The following is a 23,643-nucleotide window of genomic DNA, read 5'->3' as shown; positions in this document are numbered from 1 at the left end:
GAGGTCGATATTCTTAGACGCTTACAGACAGCTCTCACCTCAAATATTTATACATGTCAAAAAGGAGGTTAAATGCGTTCTAATGACTGTTTCTTCACGTTCATGGTACAGAAGCTTTGTCAGACTACCACTAGGGTCATAAAACTACCTGTGGAAAGACCCGCAACTCCTACGAAAGCCAGCGCCATATGAACCTGTGTGTTGCGGCGCCTAACCTCAATCACTCACTCACTCCTACGAAAGCCTAGTCAAATATGTGTGCTTGGGCGCCGAAGTATTAAGAATAGAATCAAAGCTTAATCAGTATGGCTAAGTGTCCCCCGCCCCGCTCCCCCGCCCCCTCAAGTGCATGGCCACCGTCCGGGGCGTCCTGCCGGCTGGCCTTTTACTAAATTTTCATACCGATTTTCAGTCACTTATGCTAATTAGGGACGGGGAGGCGACCGCAACCTTTGCCCCCGAGTTGTGTTTGACCTTCGATCTGGGGAAACTTTTCTTTTATGGTGGAATGATGTTACGTTCTCTCTCTCTCTCTCTCTCTCTCTCTCTCTCTCTCTCTCTCTCTGGTAACTTCGCCTCCAGCCGTCCTCACCGTCTTTTACGGCGTCTGTGCGAATTCCAGCAGCTCCTCCTCCACCACCACCACCACCACCACCACCAAGCCCCCTTGTCATTCTCTCCTTCTCTTCGCCCACCTCACCACCACCCACTACATTCCCCATCATCCTCTAGCCATACCACCCTAACTTTCCTTTCCTGTCCCTTGTGCCTTCCATCCTATATTCAACAGTCTGTTCATTTAGTCGCGTTTCTATCCATTCAAATCAATCTGTTTTTTCCTCCATGTATCAGTCCAAATCTCATGGTGGATTTTGTATGCCTCTCATCCTCTGTCTATCTCCTCTGTCTATCCGTTCACGCTTCTCCACCCATCCTGTCCCCTTTTTGTCCTTTCTTTCATGTATCCTACTCTGTCTTGTGTTTTCCATTATTACCCTTTGCATCCATGCATACCCACCTACCCACCTACCTATCTACATACATACATACATACATACATACATACATATAACTTCATTCATACATCTATCCATTGATATTTATGCTCTTTTGACAAACCGTGCTTTCCATTCCTTCGCTGGTGACTCTACTCTGTATTACTCAACATATTTTATCAGAAGAACCTCCCTACAGAAAATACAAGACTCTAGGCTGGACGCTGCAGAACGCTTAACCTCAGATCTTGCTATCATTTCCGATTGGGGTAGAAGGAACTTGGTGTCCTTCAGTGCCTCAAAAACTCAATTTTTCCACCTGTAAACTCGATATAATCTTCCAAACACTTATCCCATTTTCTACGAGAGCACACAGCTACCCCCTTCTACAATATACATCTTCGGTCTATTCTTAACGCACGGTCTTAATTGGAAACTTCACATCTCCTCTCTCACTAAATCAGCTTCCTCGAGGTTTGGCGTTCTGTATCGCCTCCGCCAGTTCTTTTCCGCTTCTCAGATGCTGTCCATACACAGGGTCCTTGTCCGCTCTGGTATGGAGTATGCATCTCATGTTTGTGGAGGCTCCATACACACAGCTCTGAGTGGAGTCAAAGATTTTTATCTCATCAACTCCCCTCCTCTTACTATAGGACTCTTCTACCTCTTAATTTCCGCCGCAGTGTTGCTTCTCTTCCTCTCTGCCATCGATATTTTCATGCTGACTGCTCTTTTGAATTTGCTAACTGTATGACTTCCCCCCTCCGGCGACTCCGCTGCACACGACTTTCTACTCTTACTCATCCCTAGACTATGCAAATCCCCTATGCAAGAGTTAAGCATCTTCATTCTTTTATCCCTTCCGTTGGTAAACTCTGGAACAGCCTTCCTTTGTCTGTATTTCCTCCTGCCTACGACTTGAACTCTCTCAGGAGGAAAGTATCAAGACTCTCCACCCGAAATTGACCTCCCTTTTGGCCACTTGTTCTGCTTTCTTTTTCTGGAACAGTGTCTAGCGGTCTTTTTTGTTGCTGTTTTTTTTTTTTTGTCCTTGAGCTGCCTCCCTTGCTGTAAAAAAAAATAGATAGAAAGATTGAATGTCAGGTAATTAACGCATGCAATGATAGATTGATAGATAGATGCGTGACAAATGAGATGCCTCTGCAGTGTAGTGAAGAGAGGTGACGGATTGTTGAAGTAAAACTCTTCATCCGTTGGGAAAATAAATCCTGGCTTGTCTGCCGCCTTAGTAATGGCGGCGGCGCGGGAAGAGGCAGGAGAAGGCCTTGCGAACACGCCGGACAAAGGCCGCCTTCCTGGACGTCTGTCCCGTGTACTCCTTGACTGTCTTGATGATGCGGGCCGCCGAGGGCCGCTGTGCAGGGTTGGCTCTCATGGCTCTGTCGGCCAGCACCTCCAGGCCGGGGTATTGCGTGTGGCACGTGGCCAGGACGCGCCTCAGGACGTAGCCGAGGGAGAACACGTCCACGGGGGGCGAGCAGGGCGCGCCGCGGAGCAGCTCCGGGGCCATCCAGGGCGTGCGGTGCGTGTGCGTGCGCGCGATGCGGAGTCCTGTGCCGAATCTCTTGGCCAAGCCGTAGTCGATGAGGGACACCTGCAGGCGGCCTTTGGCGTCTTGGCGCACCACGACGTTGTCGGGCTTGATGTCGTTGTGGGTGTAGCCGCAGGCGTGGAGCTGCTGCACGTCCCGGGCCAGCGCCACGAAGGCCGCCAGTCTGTCCGTGTCGCTTTGAGCGAGGTTGTGCAGGTCGCAGAAGGTGTTCTGGCCGCAGAATGTGGTGAGCATGGCGGGGAACCCAAAGCTGGTGCCCAAGGCCTTGGGGGCGCCCGCCGCGCCGTCCAGGTCCAGCAGGATGTCAAACTCCCTACGGAACATGGCTGCGAGGCACTGCTCCCTTGCCACCTTGAGGCAGCACTGGGCGCCGCCAACCTCCACCAGGTACACCGTGCACGAGGCGCCGCGCCCCAGCACCTGCTTGTGCTGGGCCACCAGCGTGTCGATGCGCTCCTTCGTCAGCACGAGGTGTGGTGTGTGGGGGAGCCATTGCTCTGTCTCACCATACCGTATGTCTGTTGACGTCCAGGACTAGACCTCGGTTTTTGTTGGTTTAGTTTGGTTAGTTCGGTTTAGCTTGGAGTTAGGACGGAAAAAGAGGGAGTCTAGAGCTGGACGACTGTGGCACGCACGCACGCACGCACACATGAACACACAGTCAGACCTTGTTCTCGAGGGTTTTCAGTTTCCCACTCACTGAACACGCTGAGCTACAGCGGTGGCCAAAGATAGAAAGATTGAATGGTGGATAATTAACATATATATATATATATATATATATATATATATATATATATATATATATATATATATATATATATATATATATATATATATATATATATTCTCTCTCTCTCTCTCTCTCTCTCTCTCTCTCTCTCTCTCTCTCTCTCTCTCTCTCTCTCAAAATGCCTCCAGCTGTCCCCACTTTTTTTTAAAGCAAGGGAGACAGCTCAAGGACATCATTACAAAAAACAACAACAATAAAAGCCCGCTTAGCGCTGTTTTTTACGGGGTCTGTGCAAATTCCAGCAGCTCCTTCTCTTCCAGCACCACCACCACCACCACCACCACCACCTTGCCCGCCTGTCATGTCCTCCCTTCGCCCATCTACACCCACTACATTCCTCGTCTTCCTCCAACCATCCCAACCCAACTTTCCTTTCCACTCCCTTGTGCCTTCCATCCCTAATTCAACCATCTATGCACTTAACCGCGTCTATCCATTCAAGTAGGTCTTTTTTGTTTCGTTTATGTTTAATGTATCAATTTATCTTGCGGTGGATTTTGAATACCTCTCACCCTTTTTCAATCTATCCATCCACGGCTTTCCTCCCATCCTCTCCTTTTTTTCTTTTTTTTTCTTCTGTCCATATATCCCTGTCCTGTCCTTTGTGCCTTCCATTGTTTCATTCTGTCATACATCCCATCCATGCATTCATTCATACATACATACATACATACTACTGCATTCATACATTTATCAATTCATTTTTATGCTCTCTCTCTCTCTCTCTCTCTCTCTCTCTCTCTCTCTCTCTCTCTCTCTCTCTCTCTCTCTCTCTCTCTCTCTCTCTCTCCTGGTGGTCCCTCGTGCTTGTGTGTTGCGTCAGCTCCCGTTAGGCCTATGCGTGTGTGTGTGTGTGTGTGTGTGTGTGTGTGTGTGTGTGTGTGTGTGTGTGTTCAGATTAGAATAGTCCCCGCTAGTCATCGCCATTTTTCTTTTATTTTTTTTCCATTCCTTTGTATATGTGTATGTATATATGTATGCATGTATGTATGTATGTATGTATAGTACTTAAGCAATGTGCGTCTACTTATTTTCCAGTCGTCGTTTCCATTCCTTACATTTTTTACTCCCACGCTTCTTCAACTCGTATTCTAGTCTGTACGATATTCTCTTTATACTGTAATTCCCTTCTTCCTCCTAAGTCTGTTCACCTGACGCACACCTAACATTACATATCTCAGCATTCCTGTCTGCGGCGACTGTCTGTATGCTGTAAAATCTTTCGCAATTCCGATGTGTGTCTGTATAGCATTTCAAGCTCTTTTACAATCGTGTTCAGATAATTTTGTCAGTATCATCTGTTAAACACATGGTATTTCGCGGTCAAGCTGTCATTTTTGGGTATTCTTGCTTTTTTGTACCGTCTGTGTTCCATCTGTACCATCTGTGTATGTAGTGACCTCTTTCTCAATATTCCTGTCTGTATGCACCGTCTATCTGTATCTGTCCTCGCATGTCTCTTCTTTTTCAATGTACCGTCTGCGTGTGTGTACTGACATATCTTTCTCCCTATTCCTGTCTTTATATATGCGCCGTCTGTCTGTGTACCGTAAAATCATCCTAATTCCCAATACCTCTGTCCAGCCATATAACACACGCAATATTTCACGGCCCTGTGTATTTGTCGTGCCCGGGGCCTGGAGGTTCGTGCCGCAGCCCTGCCCTCCGTGCCCTCCGCCCCGCCCGTCCCTGCCTCAGTGCTCTCCTCCGCCGCCCCGCCCCGCCCCGTCCTCGCCGCACAATGGGCCGCCCGTCATAAAGTTCCTCCCCCCGGCAGTGCATCATCACAACAGAGGCTCCGTCCGGGCCCCACAAAGCTCCGCCGTCACATAAAAACGGCATAAATTTCAATCAGGTCACTTCAGCTTCAGGGGGACGAGGAGTGGTTCATCGGGGTCACCACTCCTGCCCTCGCTTACCCTTTCTGGTCCTTTCTTTTTTCACGTCAGGCTTTTACTGCCAGCCCTTGTCCTCTCGTTTTTCCACATTTTTGGTATTTCCTGTCATTTTTTCTCCCTCTCTCACTTCCCTTCTCTACCTTTTCCAGCGCCAGCCTCCCTTGCCCACGACTTCCCTCCCTCCCTCCCTCCCTCTGTGCCTCTACCTGCAAATCCTTTAGTAATGCCTTTGCCGGAATGGTTTCTGTCTTGCGATGATGTCTGACATTAGATGATCGAAAGAAAAAAATTGGACTTTTATCTTACTATTGAGCTTTTATTTTGAGCTTTTATTTCAATGAGCTTAATTTATTTGACTTATTTACGTGAGCTTTTATCTATTTGTTATAACTTTGAGTAGCTTTGCGGAAAGACTCGGACGATTCATAATGACTTAATCTACGTAAATTTCAGTTACATAGAAGACAACATCATCATCACCGCCGTCATCATCATCATCATCAATATCATCATAACTGACTGATTATCCCACAGAGGCAGGGTTGATAATCAAAAAGGTAATTTTGACATTCTGGACACAAATAGTCGAACTTTAATTTCCTGTATTCCCCTGCACAGCGGAACACGGAGACATGCACCCTTAATTCTTATATTCCAGTGACGCTCTTGATTTCGGGGGGAGGGGGGGAGAGAGAGAGAGAGAGAGAGAGAGAGAGAGAGAGAGAGAGAGAGAGAGAGAGAGAGAGAGAGAGAGAGAGAGAGAGAGAGAGAGAGAGAACACACACACACACACACACACACACACACACACACACACACACACACACACACACACACACACACACACACACACACACACGTCTCCATGATCGGACACAGACATCCGCCCATCAAGGAGGCCGATTCAGGCGTCGCTTCCCGTCAGAGAATCACGTGTTTGTGTGCCCTCGGTGACTCGCCTTCCGTAGATCAGACCGTTGGACAGACAGGTGTATAATAGGAAAGAACAGGTGACTCTCATACAAATACTTGACTAGGACAGTGGCTATGATCGGAAGTCTCTTTCTCTTTCATCTTTTTAAACTTGATTATCGTTTTCATCGTCATATTTTCTTCTACTCCTCTTTGCGGAGGTTTGAGATGAAGATAAGGTGACTAATTGCATTTAAGAGATATTCTGATCGTGCGTGTGAAAAGAAATATTCAGGGGAGCGGCCGACTTTTCGATAGATTCTCGTTGATAAAGATGACTTAAGCTGTCTTGCCTATGTTTGTTTGCACGGCTAGCAATTAAATCCAAAAGTGGCTATATGCAGCTTCTTTAATGGTTTGTTCGTTAGGTGCTGTAGCTGTTGATATATGTCTGTTTGGGATGGCTGGTGAGGCTGTTGAAAACTGTAGGCCAGGAGTAGGCGTAAAGGTGTATTTGCACGGCGTTGGCGGCCATCTGTTGGCACAGTCTTTGTGGCTCTTTTGGGGTTGCCTCGACCGTCGTCTGTTGACATTTTCTCGGGCTCTATTGTGCTCTATCACTAATGAAAATCATCGGTTAGCTATTTATTGTAGCTCTGTTGGGGCTGGTTTGAGTCTCCGTTTACCACTGGCTCTGTGGCCATGTTGGGGCTGCTGGTAATCTGTGGTACGGTTCTGAGAGCCTTCTGTTGGCACCACAATCAATCTGAGGATTGTGTTTTCTCAGTCGTCTTCTGGTACTCTTTGTTCCTTTCTTATTTATTTTTTGCCGTCTTTTATGACATTCTTTTGTAGTTCTGTTGGCACTGTCATTACAGGTCTCTGTTTTTCACTGCTATAGTGTTGGTCTATTGACCCTGTGTTGGCACTCGTTTGATGACACTATTTTTATAACTTTGTTTTTGTTCTGTTAGCACTATTTTTGGTTCTGTTGGCTTGGCACTGTGTCGTCAGTTATCTCTTGACATGGTCTTTGTGACTGTTGGCAGTCTTTTGTTGGCTGCCCTGTGGCTTGTGTCAGTATTCTTTAGATATCGTCTCTACAGTCATTTGTTGCAGCAGGTTAAGAAGGTCTGTTGTACTGGTGGTTCCCACATGCGATAATTCTTGCCTGTCTGATAGAGGAGCTTCCTGACTGGTGGATGTCTGCTGGTCTGTTGAGGGGATATTATTTTTATGCTACGGATTATTATTATTATTATTATTATTATTATTATTATTATTATTATTATTATTATTATTGTTGTTTTTGTTTATTGTTTTTAATAGTTTGTTTGCTTGTTAGTGTGTGTGTGTGTGTGTGTGTGTGTGTGTGTGTGTGTGTGTGTGTGTGTGTACGGTCGCGCGCCAAGGAAGCCTGAGCCGTTTATTCGGGTCAATTTTTTCACTGTTGAGGGAAAGGGGAGTCGAGGGAGGGAGAGGAGGAGGCGGGAAGGAGTGAAAGAGTGACGGACGGGCAGATGGGAAGGATGGATGGACGGAGGAGGCTGCGAGAGGGAGGGAAGGAAAGATTGGGTTGGTTGCTGGTGAAAAGAAGAATGGCGAGGTAGACGAAGGTGGTGGCGGAGAGAAGGGAAAAAATCTGGATTACGGAATGTAGGAGAATGAAAGGGAAATCCGCGGAAAGGAGTAGAAGTGAGCGATGTGTATTTGTGTTATCATTTCCCTCACACCATTCTCTCTTTCTCTCTCTCTCTCTCTCTCTCTCTCTCTCTCTCTCTCTCTCTCTCTCTCTCTCTCTCTCTCTCTCTCTCTCTCTCTCTCCATATTATCATTTATATATTTTTTTCCCTCCGGCCTCCTCAGGTTTCTCGCGCCTTTCCCATGTGGTCCATTTAAATTGTTTCCTCAGTCTACCTTGCCCGCGGATCGGCGACAAATAGGTGTAAGCGATCCGGCGGCGGCAGGGAGGCAGGGCAGCCCATCCCCGCCCCTGCAGCAGCGGCCCCGATGGCTCAGTATACTCTCGCGCCAATTTCTCCCCTCGCCCTGCTTCGCCTTCCCGCCCCGCCCTCCTTAGCATGAGAAATCAAGGAGAGATGAGAATAGGTGTGTGCGTGTGTGTGTTCCTGTTTCCCTCTTCCCATGGCGCCACCACTGCCCCTCGCCCTGCCCCCCTCCCCCTGAGGGTCACTCCCGCTCAGGAATACACTCCTTCCCTTCGTCTACTCTGCCCCTACCTCTCCCCCCTGACTCACACCCTGCTATCCACTTCCCACCCCCTGTCATCAGCCCCTGCCCCCCTCCCTTCACCCCCTTCTCTCCCCTTCCCTTGACTCGTCCCCCAGACTCCATTCCACGGCAGCGCTGCACAAACCTGTTTTATTTAAATGGTCCTCAATGAAATCAGGTTAAATGTAAACATATGGTGTACCAAGCATGAGGGAAGGATGATATCAGAAGGGCCGTCGCTCCGGAGTGTTTGACGTTCACAGCCATGCAGAATCCCTTTATGCTGCCGCTGACATGAATTACCTAAACGACACAACCGCTGCGCCGTGACCGAGTGTGCAACTCAGTAACTCAGCACAACATAGCAAAGTATGACACAGCACAGCGTGGCCGCAGCATCAGCGCTGCGCGGACCTAAAACGAATTTCGCGGGGTGATCGAAATACATCCGAATCTTCTAATAAGTTCTCCATAAAGTTTTTGGTGCCATCTTTTCACGAGTGCCGACCTCATATCGATATAACGTAAAGAAGGAACGAATGTAAAGAAGCAGGAGTGGCTTAAATGATGAGAGGCGTCGAGTGGAGGTAGAGAGGGATGCTGGAGATGTTGAGGGTGGCGATTGGAAGCAACCCACACCGGCCCAGGTAACTCGGCTCACCTTTCTCATGATAAAATGACCACCAACCCGGGAGAGGAGGGACGGGAGGGGGGGGAAGAGGGAGGGAGCACGAGGAGGGAAACTGATGGAGGGAGGGAGAGAACAGAGGATGCATGGAAAGTATGAGAGAAAAAGGGAAGACGGAAGCCTTATCTATCCCTACCTACCTATCGATATACTGTTCTATCTATCTATATATCTGTACAGAGAGAGAGAATATGGGGAGAAGCACGATAGAAGGCGGAGGAAAGGAACGTATAGAAGAGAGGGAGGAGGAGGAGGAGCAGGAGGAGGAGGAGGAGGCGAGGAGTTGGGAAGTCTCCAGCTGTTCCCTCGCCACGCAGTCAGCTGATGAGGACAAAAGAAACACAATACTTGGTGCATTTGTGTCTCACTCAAGATGGCGCTGAGGAAGGGAGGGAGGGAGGGCATATTATTTGAGGTGTGTGTGTGTGTGTGTGTGTGTGTGTGTGTGTGTGTGTGTGTGTGTGTGTGTGTGTGTGTGTGTGTTTATATTGGGATAGTACAAATACAAAACGCTGATACTTTGCAATGCTTCGAACAGTATCTGTCTATCTATCTTTATACCTATTTATCTATCTATCCATCTGTCCATGTTTATTTGTCTATCTATTTATTTATCCATACATCATCCATCTTCTTACCTATCTATTCAGCTATATCTGTCTGCCTATTTCTATTCATCCATCTATATATCCGTCTTTACATCTCTTATCTATTTATCTGCAAGTAGTGCTGACCTACCTGACGGGCCTGCGTGGTGGCCTGTGTGGCGAGGCAAGGGAGTGGGGTGGGGAGGTGTGGAAGGGAGAGGAACCTGAGGGGCATGTGTGTGTAACAGGCTTGGGTCCATGTACATGTACTCGTACTTGTAACTGTACTTATGTACACAAAATCATGCACTTGTACTTGTGCTTGGGGTCAAAAGTTTCTCAGTATTTGTTCTTGTACTTTGACTCGGACTCCGGGTATTCGACATTTTCAAGCACATTCGAGTACATTCAAGTACAACAAAGAAATGACAACGTGTGGCTGGTGTGGTGTTTGACGACCTGCCTGGGTGAAGGTGAGGTCAGGTTGAGGGGTAAACAAAGGTGTGTCCTAAGCTTGGAACTTGGGGAGGCCCGGTGACCAGGGGCCTGGGGTGAGGTGACACTGAGGTCATGTGAGGTGACGCAGGGCAGTTTGCCACTTGCCAAAAGCAAAAAAGCAGAATTTTTTTTAGTTAAATCAGTAAAGAGTACTTGTACTTGGATTCAAATATAGTACAAAAGTAATCGTTATTGGACTCGAGTACATAAATGTACTTGAACCCAAGCCAGGCGTGTAGGGATGGGAAGTGTAGGATAGTGCAGCGACATGATATATACACTATTGGTACAGTTGAAGATTATTATGTTTCCTTAACTTACTTTGCGACTAGATAAACTTCATTTTTATGAAATGGAAGTTGGTTGGTATAGAAGGCTTTGTTAGTTTTTTTTCCTTCTTTATTTATATTTCTCCAATTATATATTCATGTGTTTTTTATTGAGTTATTTATTTAGTTTAATTGTTTGCAAATTCGATGACTTGTTGGTCAGTCAGTTAGTTGGTCAATTAGTCAGTAATTTAGTTGGTTGGTTAGTTACTTGATTTGTTAGTTAATTAGTCATGTCCCTAGATAGGTAGTTAGTTTGTTAGTTTGTTGTATATTTTGTTTACATCGTTATTCAGCCCGTTGAGTCATTAGCTAGTCGGCCACATAACCAGTAAGTGAATTATCATTTCTAATCGTCACTGTGTAAAAGAGAAACCATCCCCGGCCGGTTATAAGGCCACGAATAGCCTGTCAGCAGCCTCTTCTTTATGGAGGGGGAAGAAAAAATAAATCATAAAATACGAGATTGAAAAAAAAAATGGAGTGAATTCCGGAGCGAACACTCATCCCGGGGAGGCATTGTGGAGGGGAGACGTAATGTTGTGTTGCGGCGGGGAGTGTTGCGGGAGAGGGGGGGGGGGAGGAAGCTTGGGCCTAATCCTTCCCCTTCGAGCCTCCTCCTCCTCCCCTTGATTTTCCCTCTCCCCTTTGAGCCTCTCCCTTCCCTCTCCTCCTCTCCCCTCTCCTCCTATCCCACTGAGCTAATGTTCCTCTCCTACTCCTCCTCTTCCTCCCCTCTCCCCTTACCTGTCACGCGCCTATATATGATTTATTTTGATTTTCTAATGGTCTCCTATTCTTCGTCTTCCCCTTCATCTTTTTTTTTTTTCATTTCGTCATAGTATTTAGATATTATAATTAGTATATAGTATGTAGTATTCATTCGCCTTTTTATTCTTTATCATCACCATTTTCTATTTATCATTATCATCGTCATCATCTTCTTCTTCTTCTTCTTCTTCTTAATCTTCCACTTCTTCTTCTTCTTCTTCTACTTAATCTTCTTCTTCTTCTTCTTCCCTCTTTTTCCCTCCCTCCATTCCTGTCACACTCTTACGTAATTTATTTTGATATCTTTAATAATTTCTTCCTCCGCTTCCCGTCCGCATCCCTCTCTCCCCACAGCACGCTTATTCCTTCCCTTGGTCGGTGTCGCCGCGATGCTCAAGGGCTATTGCTGCCGACCCGGACGTTTTTACTATTACCTGGATCTTGATGTTTTCTCCTTTCTTCGCTTCCTTCACACACATACATTCCTTTCCTCCGTGGCCCACTTCTTTGGTTTCTTGGTGTCCCGATAAAAAGCCTATAAGCGGGAGGAAAACTCGTAAAAGCTAGAGAGAGCGAATGGAAGAAAGACATAATGAAAGAGAGAAAGAAGGAATGAAAGAAAGAGAAAGAAAGAAAGAAAGAAAGGAAAGAAAGAAAACAAGAAGGAAAGAAGAAAGGACTAAAAAAAAGAAAGAAGATAAAAGAAAGAAAGAAAGAAAGAAAAAAAAGAAAGGAAAGAAGATAGGACAAAAAAAGGGAGAAAGAAAAGAAAGAAAGAAAAAAAAGAATGAACAAACGAATGAACGAAAGAGTGTAAAAAAGAGAGAAAGAAAGAAAGAAAATAGAAGGAACGAATGATTGAAAGAGAAAATGAAAGAAAGAAAGAAAAAGTACAGTGCGTGGCTTCCTGAACTGATTGTCAGGTATTTATAGTATTTTTAGGGCAAGCTACCACGTATTTCAACACGTAATAAGCTCACTATTATACCTGACTTCACCACCTGACTTATGTTCGCAGATGAGGATAAATAGTAATTGTTAATACCTGACCTGACCTTACTTTACCTGATGTATAAAGTAAAAATAATAAGCAATAATCACGGGAACAGTATATTGTGTGTGTGTGTGGGGGGGGGGGGGTGAGTGTGGGGGGGGGGAGGGGGGTTGCCATTTTTTGTTCTGTGCTCCGAGGGAAATCAAGGGAAATTCAAGACCTTTTATTTATTTATCTATTTTTTTTTTACCGGAAAGTTCTCAGATTGGACACATTCTTATTCACCCTCAATACCTTTCAAGTGGCGGCTGTACTGTTGACTAAAAGAACGTTGCCCTCATCATGAATGACTGAGAACGAGCTAAAAAAACAAACAAATACAGAACCCCGTTATTAATCTCTAAAAACAATGTAAGCTTTAGCCTGTTTTCAAATTACATCATGTGGTTAGTGGTTATGATTACTCTCCCATTGACTGACTGAACGAGGCACAGCTAAATCGTTTCGCTGTGAGAAAAGGCGTTGCACTGGATGATATAGCTCGATATTATAAGACTCTTTCGCTTCTCACATCAGCTATTTCTAAAGGTCAAAGAGGGGGTCAATCGGGTTCTAATGAGTGTTTTTTTAGGTTCATGGTACAGAAAAAGGGTCAAACTACCGCCAGGGCATTAAAACTACTCCTGGAAATGCCCCAAACTCCTACGAAAGCCTTGTCAAATATGTGAACTTGGGCGACGAAATGTGCCCACAGACTTACGGATGATGATGTTAAGTAGAGCAGTGATTTATTTATACCGTCTTATCAGATGACCCGGGAGAGCATTAGAAATTACGGACTGCATAATATTGAAATTGTTACTATAAACCAATCTTTTAAATTCTGATCCTATAATCTACCGGTGCTTCTTAATCCTCCTCCTCCTCCGCCTTCATCTTCGCGGTCCTGTGTCTCTGACTCGTAGATTAGAGTAGATGGTAGCAAGAACAAGAGGTCTGTTGCTGTTTACTTTTCCTTTGTATTCCTTTGTACTCCTTACTTTTCATCTTTTTCCTCCTCCTCCTCCTCTTCCTCCTCCTCCTTATTTTTCTCCTTCCTTCCTTCCTTATGTTTTTTTTACTTATTTCTCTCTCTGTTATGATTTTTATTTTCATTTTTACATAGGTACATACATTACAAATAAAACTAAAAATCCCAATATAGGGAGAAATAAGTAAAAAAAATATATAAGGAAGGAAGGAAGGATAAAAAAATATGGAGGAGAAGGAGGAAATAAATATGTAAAAATGATTTTAATATTCGTTTGACTCATTCATTTTTTAGTTTTATTATTTTAGTCTCCTGCTTTTTCCTAGTTCTTGATTTACTATTTGATCATATACGTTACTCCTGCACTCCCAAGTACGAATAAAGAACCAAACAGTCAGTCAGTCCGTCAATCTTCCTCCCCACTCTCCACCTTCGCCCTGCTTCGCCCAGTACCTTCGTTCCCACCTTTCTCCCCTTGACGGCATGGTCTGGGCGGCTGTTCTGATCGAGTCCACCTTTGTACGCTGCCGAGGTGCATAACAGACTCGAGGAAGCGGACCGGCGGAGCGGGGCGCTGGAGAGGGAGCGAGAGAGGGAGCGAGGGAAGGAGTGAGGGAGCAACGTGAAGAGGCAAGAGGGAGAGGGAGAGAAGAAACTTGGCTTAAAAAGAGACAAGGAGAGGGAGGATGAGAGGGAGAGGGAGAGAGAGCAAACGAAAGTAGAGGGAATAGAGGAATAAGATAGATAGGGGATAGAGAGGATAAGGAAAGAATGATAGGATTGAGAAGAATAAATATAAAATCTGGTGTGTGTGAAACATTGAATGACGGAACAAGGAGAGGGAAGATGAGAGGGAGAGAGAGAGAGCGAAAACGAGGATGGAGGGAGACGAGGAATGGTGGGATAGAAAAGATAAGTAAGGAATGGTTGGATTGATAATGTGGAATATAAAACCTGGTTAACTCAAAACAATGAATAATGTGTATATAGAGAGCTGAAAGAAGAAACGTGGCCAGTGTGAGACGAGGAATGGTGTGATGAAGAGGGTAAGGAGACAAGACATGGTGTGACAGAGGAGGCAGGTAAGGAAGGGAATACAAAGGAAGTATTATAAAGAGACGTAATATTGTAGTTAGCGTATCATCAAAGAATAGTTCGACTTTATTCATATTAGCAGTGCGTTGAAGATGTAACCTAAGCTGCCGAAAGAGGTGTAGAAAATAGGATACAATATTGGCAGTGTGGGTGCAGATATGACGGCGGAAGAAGTAAAGATGGTAAATGGAGAGGGATAGGAGGATGTGGCAGGGAGAGGGAGGTGAGAGCGGGGCGGGAGGGAGGGACAGCTGACCGGCCCGCCCCTCACCTGATGGTCAGCTGACTGGAGGACGAAGACTCGATATCGTCTGCAAAACCTGGAATCAATACATACACCAGACATCATATGCTAATGCTGGACGGCCGGTTCCTGCATCACCTTCGGATTACGGGCGTGATCGCTGCGTGCCCGGCAAAGTTCACTCCTCCGTGAGGACAGACAACAGACGTGGCGGCAGCTTTTCGGCCGCCACCAAAATGCAAAGATGAGATCAAAGAAAGCCTTTGGCGCGCACTTTTTGGCGGGAAGGTCGTCCAGGAGCTCAATGGATGGAGGAGCGAGGACGGGGGGAAGGAAGGAGGGAGCAGGGAGGGAGGAGGAGGGCGGCTGCTGAGGTCGAGAACCCTCCATCTCTCCCTCCCTCCACCATCCCTTCTTCCGAAGTCGTGTGTGGCGACGGGAACGAGTTTATTGAATATGCGATAAATTCCTTTAACCACCGACAAGCAGACATGTTACCGGTACCGACGATGACGGAGGAATGAAACTTGAAACCCCCACAACTGTTACGACCACCCAATTTTTATTTCCACCGCAGCTTGGAACACATGGGACGAGCAGACCTCCGCGAATGAATGGCTTTCCATGCCAGACAGACAGACGGTGGGACGATATTACGACCGAGTAAGGGTGAGGTCGATCTGGAGAACCGAGTTGGCTAGTTGTTGCAGAGAGAAACAAGGGAAAGGAAGGGGCAGAAAGAGTCTCAGGAATGGGAGCAGACAGAGATAGTGTGAGGAAAGGGAAGGTAGGAAAGAAAAGTCAGAAGGTAAGAAGGCAGAGAAGGCAGGGATGGGGAATGGTTACGGAGAGGGTGAAGAAGAGGAATGGACAGAAGGAAGATAGTAAAGGAAAATAAGCTGAGAGCAGTGTGACAAGTGTGTTTCGAAGATCATAATCAGCAATGGATGGATTTCTAAATAAGTTGGAGTAGCGGAACGTTGTATATTTCCTGTTTTACACTAATATATATGACTTACGTAGAAATGTAACACAGAGAAAGTTAAGTGTGTGTGTGTGTGTGTGTGTGTGTGTGTGTGTCGGCCCGGCAGGAGGGTAGGACACTCACCCCGCTGCTCCGCTCAACCGGGTCTTGGCGGGAAAGCGTTCGGCGGCACCGTCTTGTCTTGTCCTCGGGATCAGCGGCCGCGGCGGGCTTCACTTCCTCATTGTGAAAAAGCAGTAGCGACGATACGGCAGTGTTCTTTCTCCTCCTTCCTCCTCCTCCTCTTCCTTATCCTCATATACCTTGTAGTACTCCGCCTTCGCCCTCTTCTTCCAACACCTTCTCTTTATCTTCCGTTTTTTCTCATTTTCTTTTTCTTCTTCCTCTGCTTTCTCATCTTCCTCCTTCTCTTCCTCCTGTTCCCCTATATCAACACTGGTCTCGCCACCACAGGAAGAGTTGAGTAAGTAGGGAGCATCATTTTCGCTGAGGAAATCTATGTATAATTGTCCCCCCTGAATCTTCCTGGCAAAGTCGGGAGGTCGACGGGCAAGGCACACGGCTGCCTCGCTTGGTCAGGGCAGACGATGGAAAATTCACCAATTGGTAAATAATTTGATGATGATGATGATAATGATAATAACAACAGCAAAATTAATAATGACAATAATAATAATAATAATGATAATAATAATAATAATAATAATAATAATAATAATAATAGAAGAAGAGGAAGGCCAACAACAACAACAACAACAACAACAACAACAATAATAATTTGATAACTATATTTGATCGATTCTTCTTTCATTTTCTTCTTCGTTCAGTCATTGATGTCACTTTTACTGAAAACATAATAAAATGAAGGCACTTCGGACTCAGACGCATAGATAATACTCTCAATTTCATCTCTTAATCCCCAACTACTGTATCACCCATTCAATCGCTCTCCCGTGACCTGACCTGGCATGGAAGAGGATTGTGAAGGACGACCTCTTAAGCTGCTGCTCCTCCTATTTGTTTCCCTTGGGGGTTGGTGCACCGTATACCATCTCTCCTCCTCCTTCTCCTCCTCCTCCTCCTCTTTCCACTGCTGCCACACGCACAATGGTTAAATCAAACCTAACAACAAAACTCGTGTCTTTCCTATTTTATTTGGCTCATATCGCCAATCTGAGAAGTATGTTAACATGTAATTAATTTTGTTGTTGCAGTGTGTGAGGGTGGGTGGAGGATGAGTAATTGCAAAAACGAGTCCGCAATCAGTAAGCAAGAATCAATTTGGCCAGTATCTTTTGGCTTTTCTTTTCCGTTATACAGAACATATTGTTGTGGACAATTCTTACATTACTGTTTTGACCTTGGCCCGTCTCCTTTACAGCAAAAATACAGCAACATAACTATTAACCAGATTACATTGCCTGGTTCAGTGACCCGGGGATGACGAGAGAGAAGACACTAAGTAGTTCCTGTTCCTTTTCACCTCTTGTGACCTTGGGCTGCGAAGTGTTGTGCATCATGTCCTCAGCAAACGTAGTGAGCAGCATAGGTAAAGGGTGGTAATTGGGTGTTCAAGTTTTTTTGTTTTTTTTTTACATTGGAGGTAACAGTTCAGGGCCAGAAACAAAAATAAAATATAAAAAGTCCGCCCCGCACCACTCCTAAAAATGCAAATAGAAATGAGCGGCCAAAAGAGAGGTTCTAATTCCTTCTAATAATTAATGATAACGCCTCCCCTTATGAAAATAAAAATGTATTTCTTCTAATGGACTTGCACCAACCACCACTGAACACCCAAGACCCCAGACAATATCATAATCTGCCAGCGCCATGAGCTTGCACTTGAATTCAAACAAAAACTAATCAGTATAGGAAGGAGAAGAGTATCAAGACGCCTCTCCATCCAAAACTGACCTCTCTTTTGGCCACGCTTCTCTACGTTTTTTTTTTTACAAGGACAGTGCCAACAGGCTTTTTTGTCTTTATTTATTTTTGCCCTTGAGTTGCTTCCTTTACTGTAAAAAAAGGGTAAATGCTTTAGCCCATATTCTTAAACATTTCGGCACCCAAGCACACACATTTGACAAGGCTTTCGAGGTAGTTGTTGGCCTTTCCAGGGGTGGTTTTATGACCATAGGGGTAGTTTGACTCTTCTTCTGTATCATGAACCTAAATAAACACTCAATGGGACCCGATTGATCTACTTTTTGGCCTTTGGAAATTGTTGATGTGAGAGGCGGGAGCGTCTGAGAATATCGACCTTTGTCCTTATCCATTAGCCACGTCCCGCCAGGCTCAGTGTGGCAATACCTAACCCCGCCAAGAAGCCTTTCTCTCGCTCTCCTTCTGCCGTCGCGCGTCCGCCGCTCCTCGAGTATCGCCTTTCAGGAGCTGGCGGTGGCGGTGGAGGTGGTGAAGCCCGCATGGTGGCGACACGGCTACCCGCGACGGTTGCCACTTCCGACACCCGATACCCGCTGCTTCATCATCTTCCTTCCAGACCTTCATTGACTTACTTCATACATCTACGCTTTCCATGGATTTGCTTTTCCTGCGCTTCCATCCTCAACACATCTACGCTTTTCACGCATTTGCCTTTCCTGTGCCTTCCATCCGTCCCTCACACCACCAACACCACCTCGAGTATTAGCATCCGTTCCCTTGCAGCTCCCTCCCGCCCTCTCCCGCCACCAGGAAATTAATACAAGTTGAGAGTCACACGAGACGCAGCAAGAAACAAAAGACGGCCATCGATAAGGGACGAGAACTCATTCATTTTGGGTTCCTTCCTGCCTCGTGAGTGCAGCATCCGGAGAGCTTTATGGCGGAGGGATTAGCATGGGCAGGTTGGAGACAAGTTATTAAGTGGTAGGAAAAATGTTAATGAGAGAGAGAGAGAGAGAGAGAGAGAGAGAGAGAGAGAGAGAGAGAGAGAGAGAGAGAGAGAGAGAGAGAGAGAGAGAGAGAGAGAGAGAGAGAGAGAGAGAGAGAGAGAGAGATTAAAATATAATCCAAATAAAGCCGAAGATTAGTAGCTTTATTCTTTTTTTTTATGTTCCCTTTTTCCCGTGATTGCATAAAGAAAAGGTTGAATTGTGAAAATGAAGCTAGAACGCATTTTTCAAAGCTTTATGATTTTTTTTTTTGTGTGTGTGTGATATAATGAAATATTACTGATGTTATAATTACTTTAGATGTAAAATATAGTAGTTACATGTTATAATAACAATAATTAATAATAATAATAATAATAATAATAATAATAATAATAATAATAATAATAAGAAGAAGAAGAAGAAGAAGAATTCCTTATTATTATTATTATTATTATTGTTATTATTATTATTATTATTATTATTATTATTATTATTATTATTATTATTATTATTATTATTATTATTATTATTATTATTATTATTATTATTATTATTATTATTATTATTATTGTTATAATTATTATTATTATTATTATTATTATTATTATTATTATTATTATTATTATTATTATTATTATTATTATTATTATTATTATTATTATTATTATTATTATTATTATTATTATTATTATTATTATTATTATTATTATTATTATTATTATTATTATTATTATTATTATTATTATTATTATTATTATTATTATTATTATTATTATTATTATTATTATTATTATTATCATCATCATCATCATCATCATCATCATCATCATCATCATCATCATCATCATCATAACTATTATTATTAGTTTTTCTATTGTTATTATGATATTGCAAGTGCTCCATCCTCCGAATTCCCAAATGCGTTCCTGTGCACATGTTGTAACATGTTTCACAACCGGTGCGTCTATTCAAGGGTTGTTACCGGTCACAGACTTTCAGCTGCTGACTCTGCTGCTGCTGGGTGTCTGAGTGTGTCCTCCTTGTAGGCCAGAGTTTCCTGGCAGGAAAACCACAGAGGAGGGATTAGCAGTCTTCGCCCTCACTCCATCCTGCCGGGTAGTGTTAAAGGCGGCGGTGTTGGTTTACTCATTTATTGAGCTATATACATATTCTTTGCTAAAAAAAAATAACAGGCGCGCGCATATTTCAAGAACAATGATGGTTGGTAGAGTGAGAAGGAGGGGGATGGCGGTGGTGATGGTGGTGGTCTAGGGTGCTGGTGGAGTGGTGGTGGTGGAGCTGCTGCTGGCGGGCAGAAACACAACGCCAGGAGACCACACGGCTTCTTTCCGCTGATCACCTCGAGCTGCCCGTCTGCCTCCTGGGGCCTGTAACACACACACACACACACACACACACACACACACACACACACACACACACATAAGTTCGTTTGAGATGAAATACAATAGTTGATGGTGATAATATGATTGAATGCAAATATGCCGAGATTTGCATAATTAGATATCCCTGCCTTTGAATGACAAGGGTGAGGGACGGCTCATGATAAGGTCCTCCCTTCTCTGCGGTCCTTCAGCGCCATCTTCCATCATTATTTGTGCTTCATCCCCGCGATAAAGGCGATAAAGTTCGACGGATTATCCTCCTTGATGTTATCTTTGAATCCAGATCTTCATGGGTTCATCTCTCTAAGACTTTTTTTTCCGCCAAACTAAATAGGTATATAAATAGATTATATATAAAGGAAGAAGAAAAGGAGGAAAGGAGTAATAACGTCATAATATGGATAGCTTAAAGAGGTCGAATATCTGTGACCATCTTAAGAGGGTTGGGCAGTTCATCAAGTATTTTTCTGCAGTGAGATTTGTTGAAGTCTAAATACTTCTTGGCTCACGCGCTCCACAGATCTTTGGGATTGGTTGTTGGATGCTTACTACAAAGATAGACAGATATTAAGTAGACAGACAGATAGATGGACAGATAAAAAGATAAATAGATGGATAGATAAACAGGGAGATAAAAAGATACAGTCAGACAGGCAGGCAGATACACAGACAGATGCACAGACAGCCAGGTAGACAGGTAAAACGAGTAGGTTCTAAGAGGCGGGCTTGAGCTTGAGAGGCTGCTTGGGCTGAGCCTCGGGGCTGAGGGTGTGGTGTGTTAATTGGTCCCGCTCAAGTGTCCACCTTTACCTTACCTTTCCTGCCCTCTACCTGTGCACCCCTTCCTGCTTCCCTCCCTGCTTCCCTCGCAAAATCCCTCCCCAGCCTCCACCTCCGTCCATTCTTTCCCTTTCAATCCGCCTTCTGCATTTGCTTTCAGTCTGCCTCACATCTTCCCTCCCTTTCCTTACCCCTACTTCTCTCTTACCTTTCCTCCTCCGTCCCTTTCTTTCTTTAATCCCTCCCTCGCTCCCTCTCTCTGCCGCAAGACCCCTGTTACCTCTTCCCCTTCCACCTTTCCTTCCCTCCGCGCCTTTCTCCTTTCCCTCCGACTACAATCCGCAGCCTTTAAACAACACCCTTGCAAAGTGAAGAGCAAATTTCATGCGGTGGTGAACACAGGGAGACGCAAAAGGGGGATGAAGGGTGTATTGAGAGGGAGAGAGAATGTGCATTGAGAGCAAATACACTAAAAACAGAGCCTTATGCATTCCCTCCAGGTTGTTGGAGTCATCTTAATTTTCGTTAACTGATTTTTCCCTATAACTGCTTGCATGTTTTCTTTAGTCTTTGAACTTTCAGATTGTCTTAGTAATGCTTATTGTTTTTTCGTTATGTATAATTTTCTTTGTCTTGATCTATTTTTTAATTTTTTTATTTATTTGCATTTTCTTAATCTTTCGTCTGTCTTTTTAAATTCCTAGAAAATCCAAGTGCCCACGTTTACCTGGTTTTCAAGACTATCTTTTTCGGTATGACTATTTATTATTTGTTTAGTTATTTCTTTGTTTGTATATTTATCAATTTGCATTCTTTCTAATCTTTCGTCTCTCTTTAAATTCCTCGAAAACCCAAGTGTCCACGTTTACCTGGTTTTCAAGACTATTTTTTTTTCGATATGACTTTATTTATTTATTTGTTTAGTTATTTGTTTGTATGTATGTTTGTCAATTTGCATTTTTGTAATCTTTCGTCTCTCTCTTTAAATTCCCTGAAAACCCAAGTGTCCACGTTGGCCTGGTGTTCAAGACTCGCCCCGCTCAGCTCTAAGAAAGCTAGTTTTTTGGAGGGAGAGTCACCGTCGTATTACTTTGATTCGCTAACTTGTTCCGTTTACTAACTGTACCGCCTCTGCCGTCTTTACCGTCCTATGAAATACTGGATCACCTCCGCACCGCCCGGGCAGGCAGGAGCAAGCCAGCTGTTTTCTTCTCTCAGCGTCTCTTAGCAACCGGCGAGCGTTGGGTTGCTTAGGTTTCAGTCTTTTCACGTGTACTCCAAGGAAACTATTGGCCTTCCTCCGACAGATGGACTTATATGATACTGATGAAAGGGAGTTAGCAAAGCCGCGGGAGGGAGCGACGGAGTGAATGGTGTGCTTGAACTAGCCGCTCGCGGAACTAGACTCGCAATGGGACTTGTTTTTGTAGGGAGCTCCGGAGGCTGACCCACCCCACCCGGCGGCCGCTTTCTTAAACTCTGATTTGTGCTTGGCAAATGCAAATGTCCGACAAGAAAGGAGTATGCTAAGTCGGGGTGGTGAGTTACGAGAAATACGATAAAAATATGATTCACGATATATATTTCAGGCAAGGAGAGAAATCAGAACATAGGAGACGATTTTGCAGTGTTCTTACCATACCGAGTGGGGTTTAAAGAGCCGCCTGGGGGATGAGTTAGCGACTGATGAATCCGGGAAAATATGATTCGTTGTATATATTTCAGGACCAACATTAGAGAAGAAGAATCAGAGGAGAACAAACTACCATGTGGCCAGGTTTTCAGCATACACGTGGTGGTGGGCGTTGCAGAGTGGCGGCGGTGGCGGTGGAGGCAGACAGGGAGGAGGCATGCACGGTGGTGGTCAGTGGCGGACAAAAAAAGAAAAGGGCAAGCAATGCAAAGGCGACCAGATGCATGTGTATGGGAGGCGAGCGGTGGGTCGAGGGGGAAAGACGGAGGACTCAAGCAAACGGCAAAATGGTAATGGTTCGCAAGAAAAGAGAGAGAGAGAGAGAGAGAGAGAGAGAGAGAGAGAGAGAGAGAGAGAGAGAGAGAGAGAGAGAGAGAGAGAGAGAGAGAGAGAGAGAGAGAGAGAGAAAGCGGATGGACAGTCGGACGGACGAACGGACTAGTCGGAAGAAGGAGGAAGAAGAGGCAAGAAAGGGTTAGAGGCAGGGCGAGTCGAGGCGAGTAAGATAAAATGGTCAATGATTACCGATGCATGAGATTAGTTTTAAGGGAGAGGCAAGCGTGTCGTCACTCAGGCACTGGGGAAGGCCGCGGCAAGGTGAGGTAACGAGCCGCACCGTGGGATCCAGGTAAGGTAAGCACAGGTAGGTAGGTATTTGCAGGTATGTCCACTCCCCCCCCCTGGAGCGAAAGGTAACCACGAGGTGCGCATGAGAAGACAATGCCATTCGAGAACCCTTTGAACTGAACCTTTTAACTCACGTCTACTTTTATTAGGATCGTCGTGTCTGTACCTTCCCTGCTCCCTCTCCCCCTCCCATCTTCCCTCCCCTCCATCATCACCATCAATGTTATCTTCGTCACCAGCATCACCGTCGACGCCAACACCACTTCGACAAGGTTTGAATTGAACGTTTAACTCCCGTCGAACACCATCACAGGCAACGTTGTCAAGTTATCCCCCTTCCCCTCCTCCCTTCCCTCCCCTTCCATCATCACCACTATTGTCATCACCAGCATCACCATCGACAACCCTTGAATTGAACGTTTAACTCTCACGTCCACCATCATTAGCATGCATCCTTCTCCTCCATCCCATCCATCATCCCCTCCATTGTCAGTCACCTTCAGCATCAGCATCACCGTCGACGACTAAACTTCGACCCTGACTTTGACGACCCTTGCTTGCATCGACGCACCAGACGCACTTTTAGCAAACATAGTACCGTTGTCGATCCATTCACCTCCCTCCCTCCCCTTTCCAC

At 44.9% G+C, this 23,643-nt stretch overlaps 1 protein-coding gene across 1 annotated transcript in view; it reads right to left on the bottom strand.

The window, feature by feature from the left end:
* Positions 1-2,241: 2,241 nt before the first annotated feature.
* LOC127004696 (serine/threonine-protein kinase PkaB-like) overlaps positions 2,242-23,643 on the bottom strand; it is a 29,635-nt gene continuing 8,233 nt past the window's right edge. Inside the window, exon 2 of the mRNA XM_050872785.1 lies at positions 2,242-3,086. Coding sequence (XP_050728742.1) covers positions 2,242-3,086 — 845 coding nt within the window. The remainder of the gene's footprint in view (positions 3,087-23,643) is intronic.

The sequence above is a fragment of the Eriocheir sinensis genome, chromosome 28, assembly GCF_024679095.1.
Source record: "Eriocheir sinensis breed Jianghai 21 chromosome 28, ASM2467909v1, whole genome shotgun sequence".
NCBI lineage: Eukaryota > Metazoa > Arthropoda > Malacostraca > Decapoda > Varunidae > Eriocheir > Eriocheir sinensis.
Note: the sequence above shows the minus strand (reverse complement) of the source record. Positions and strands in the feature narration are given on the sequence as shown.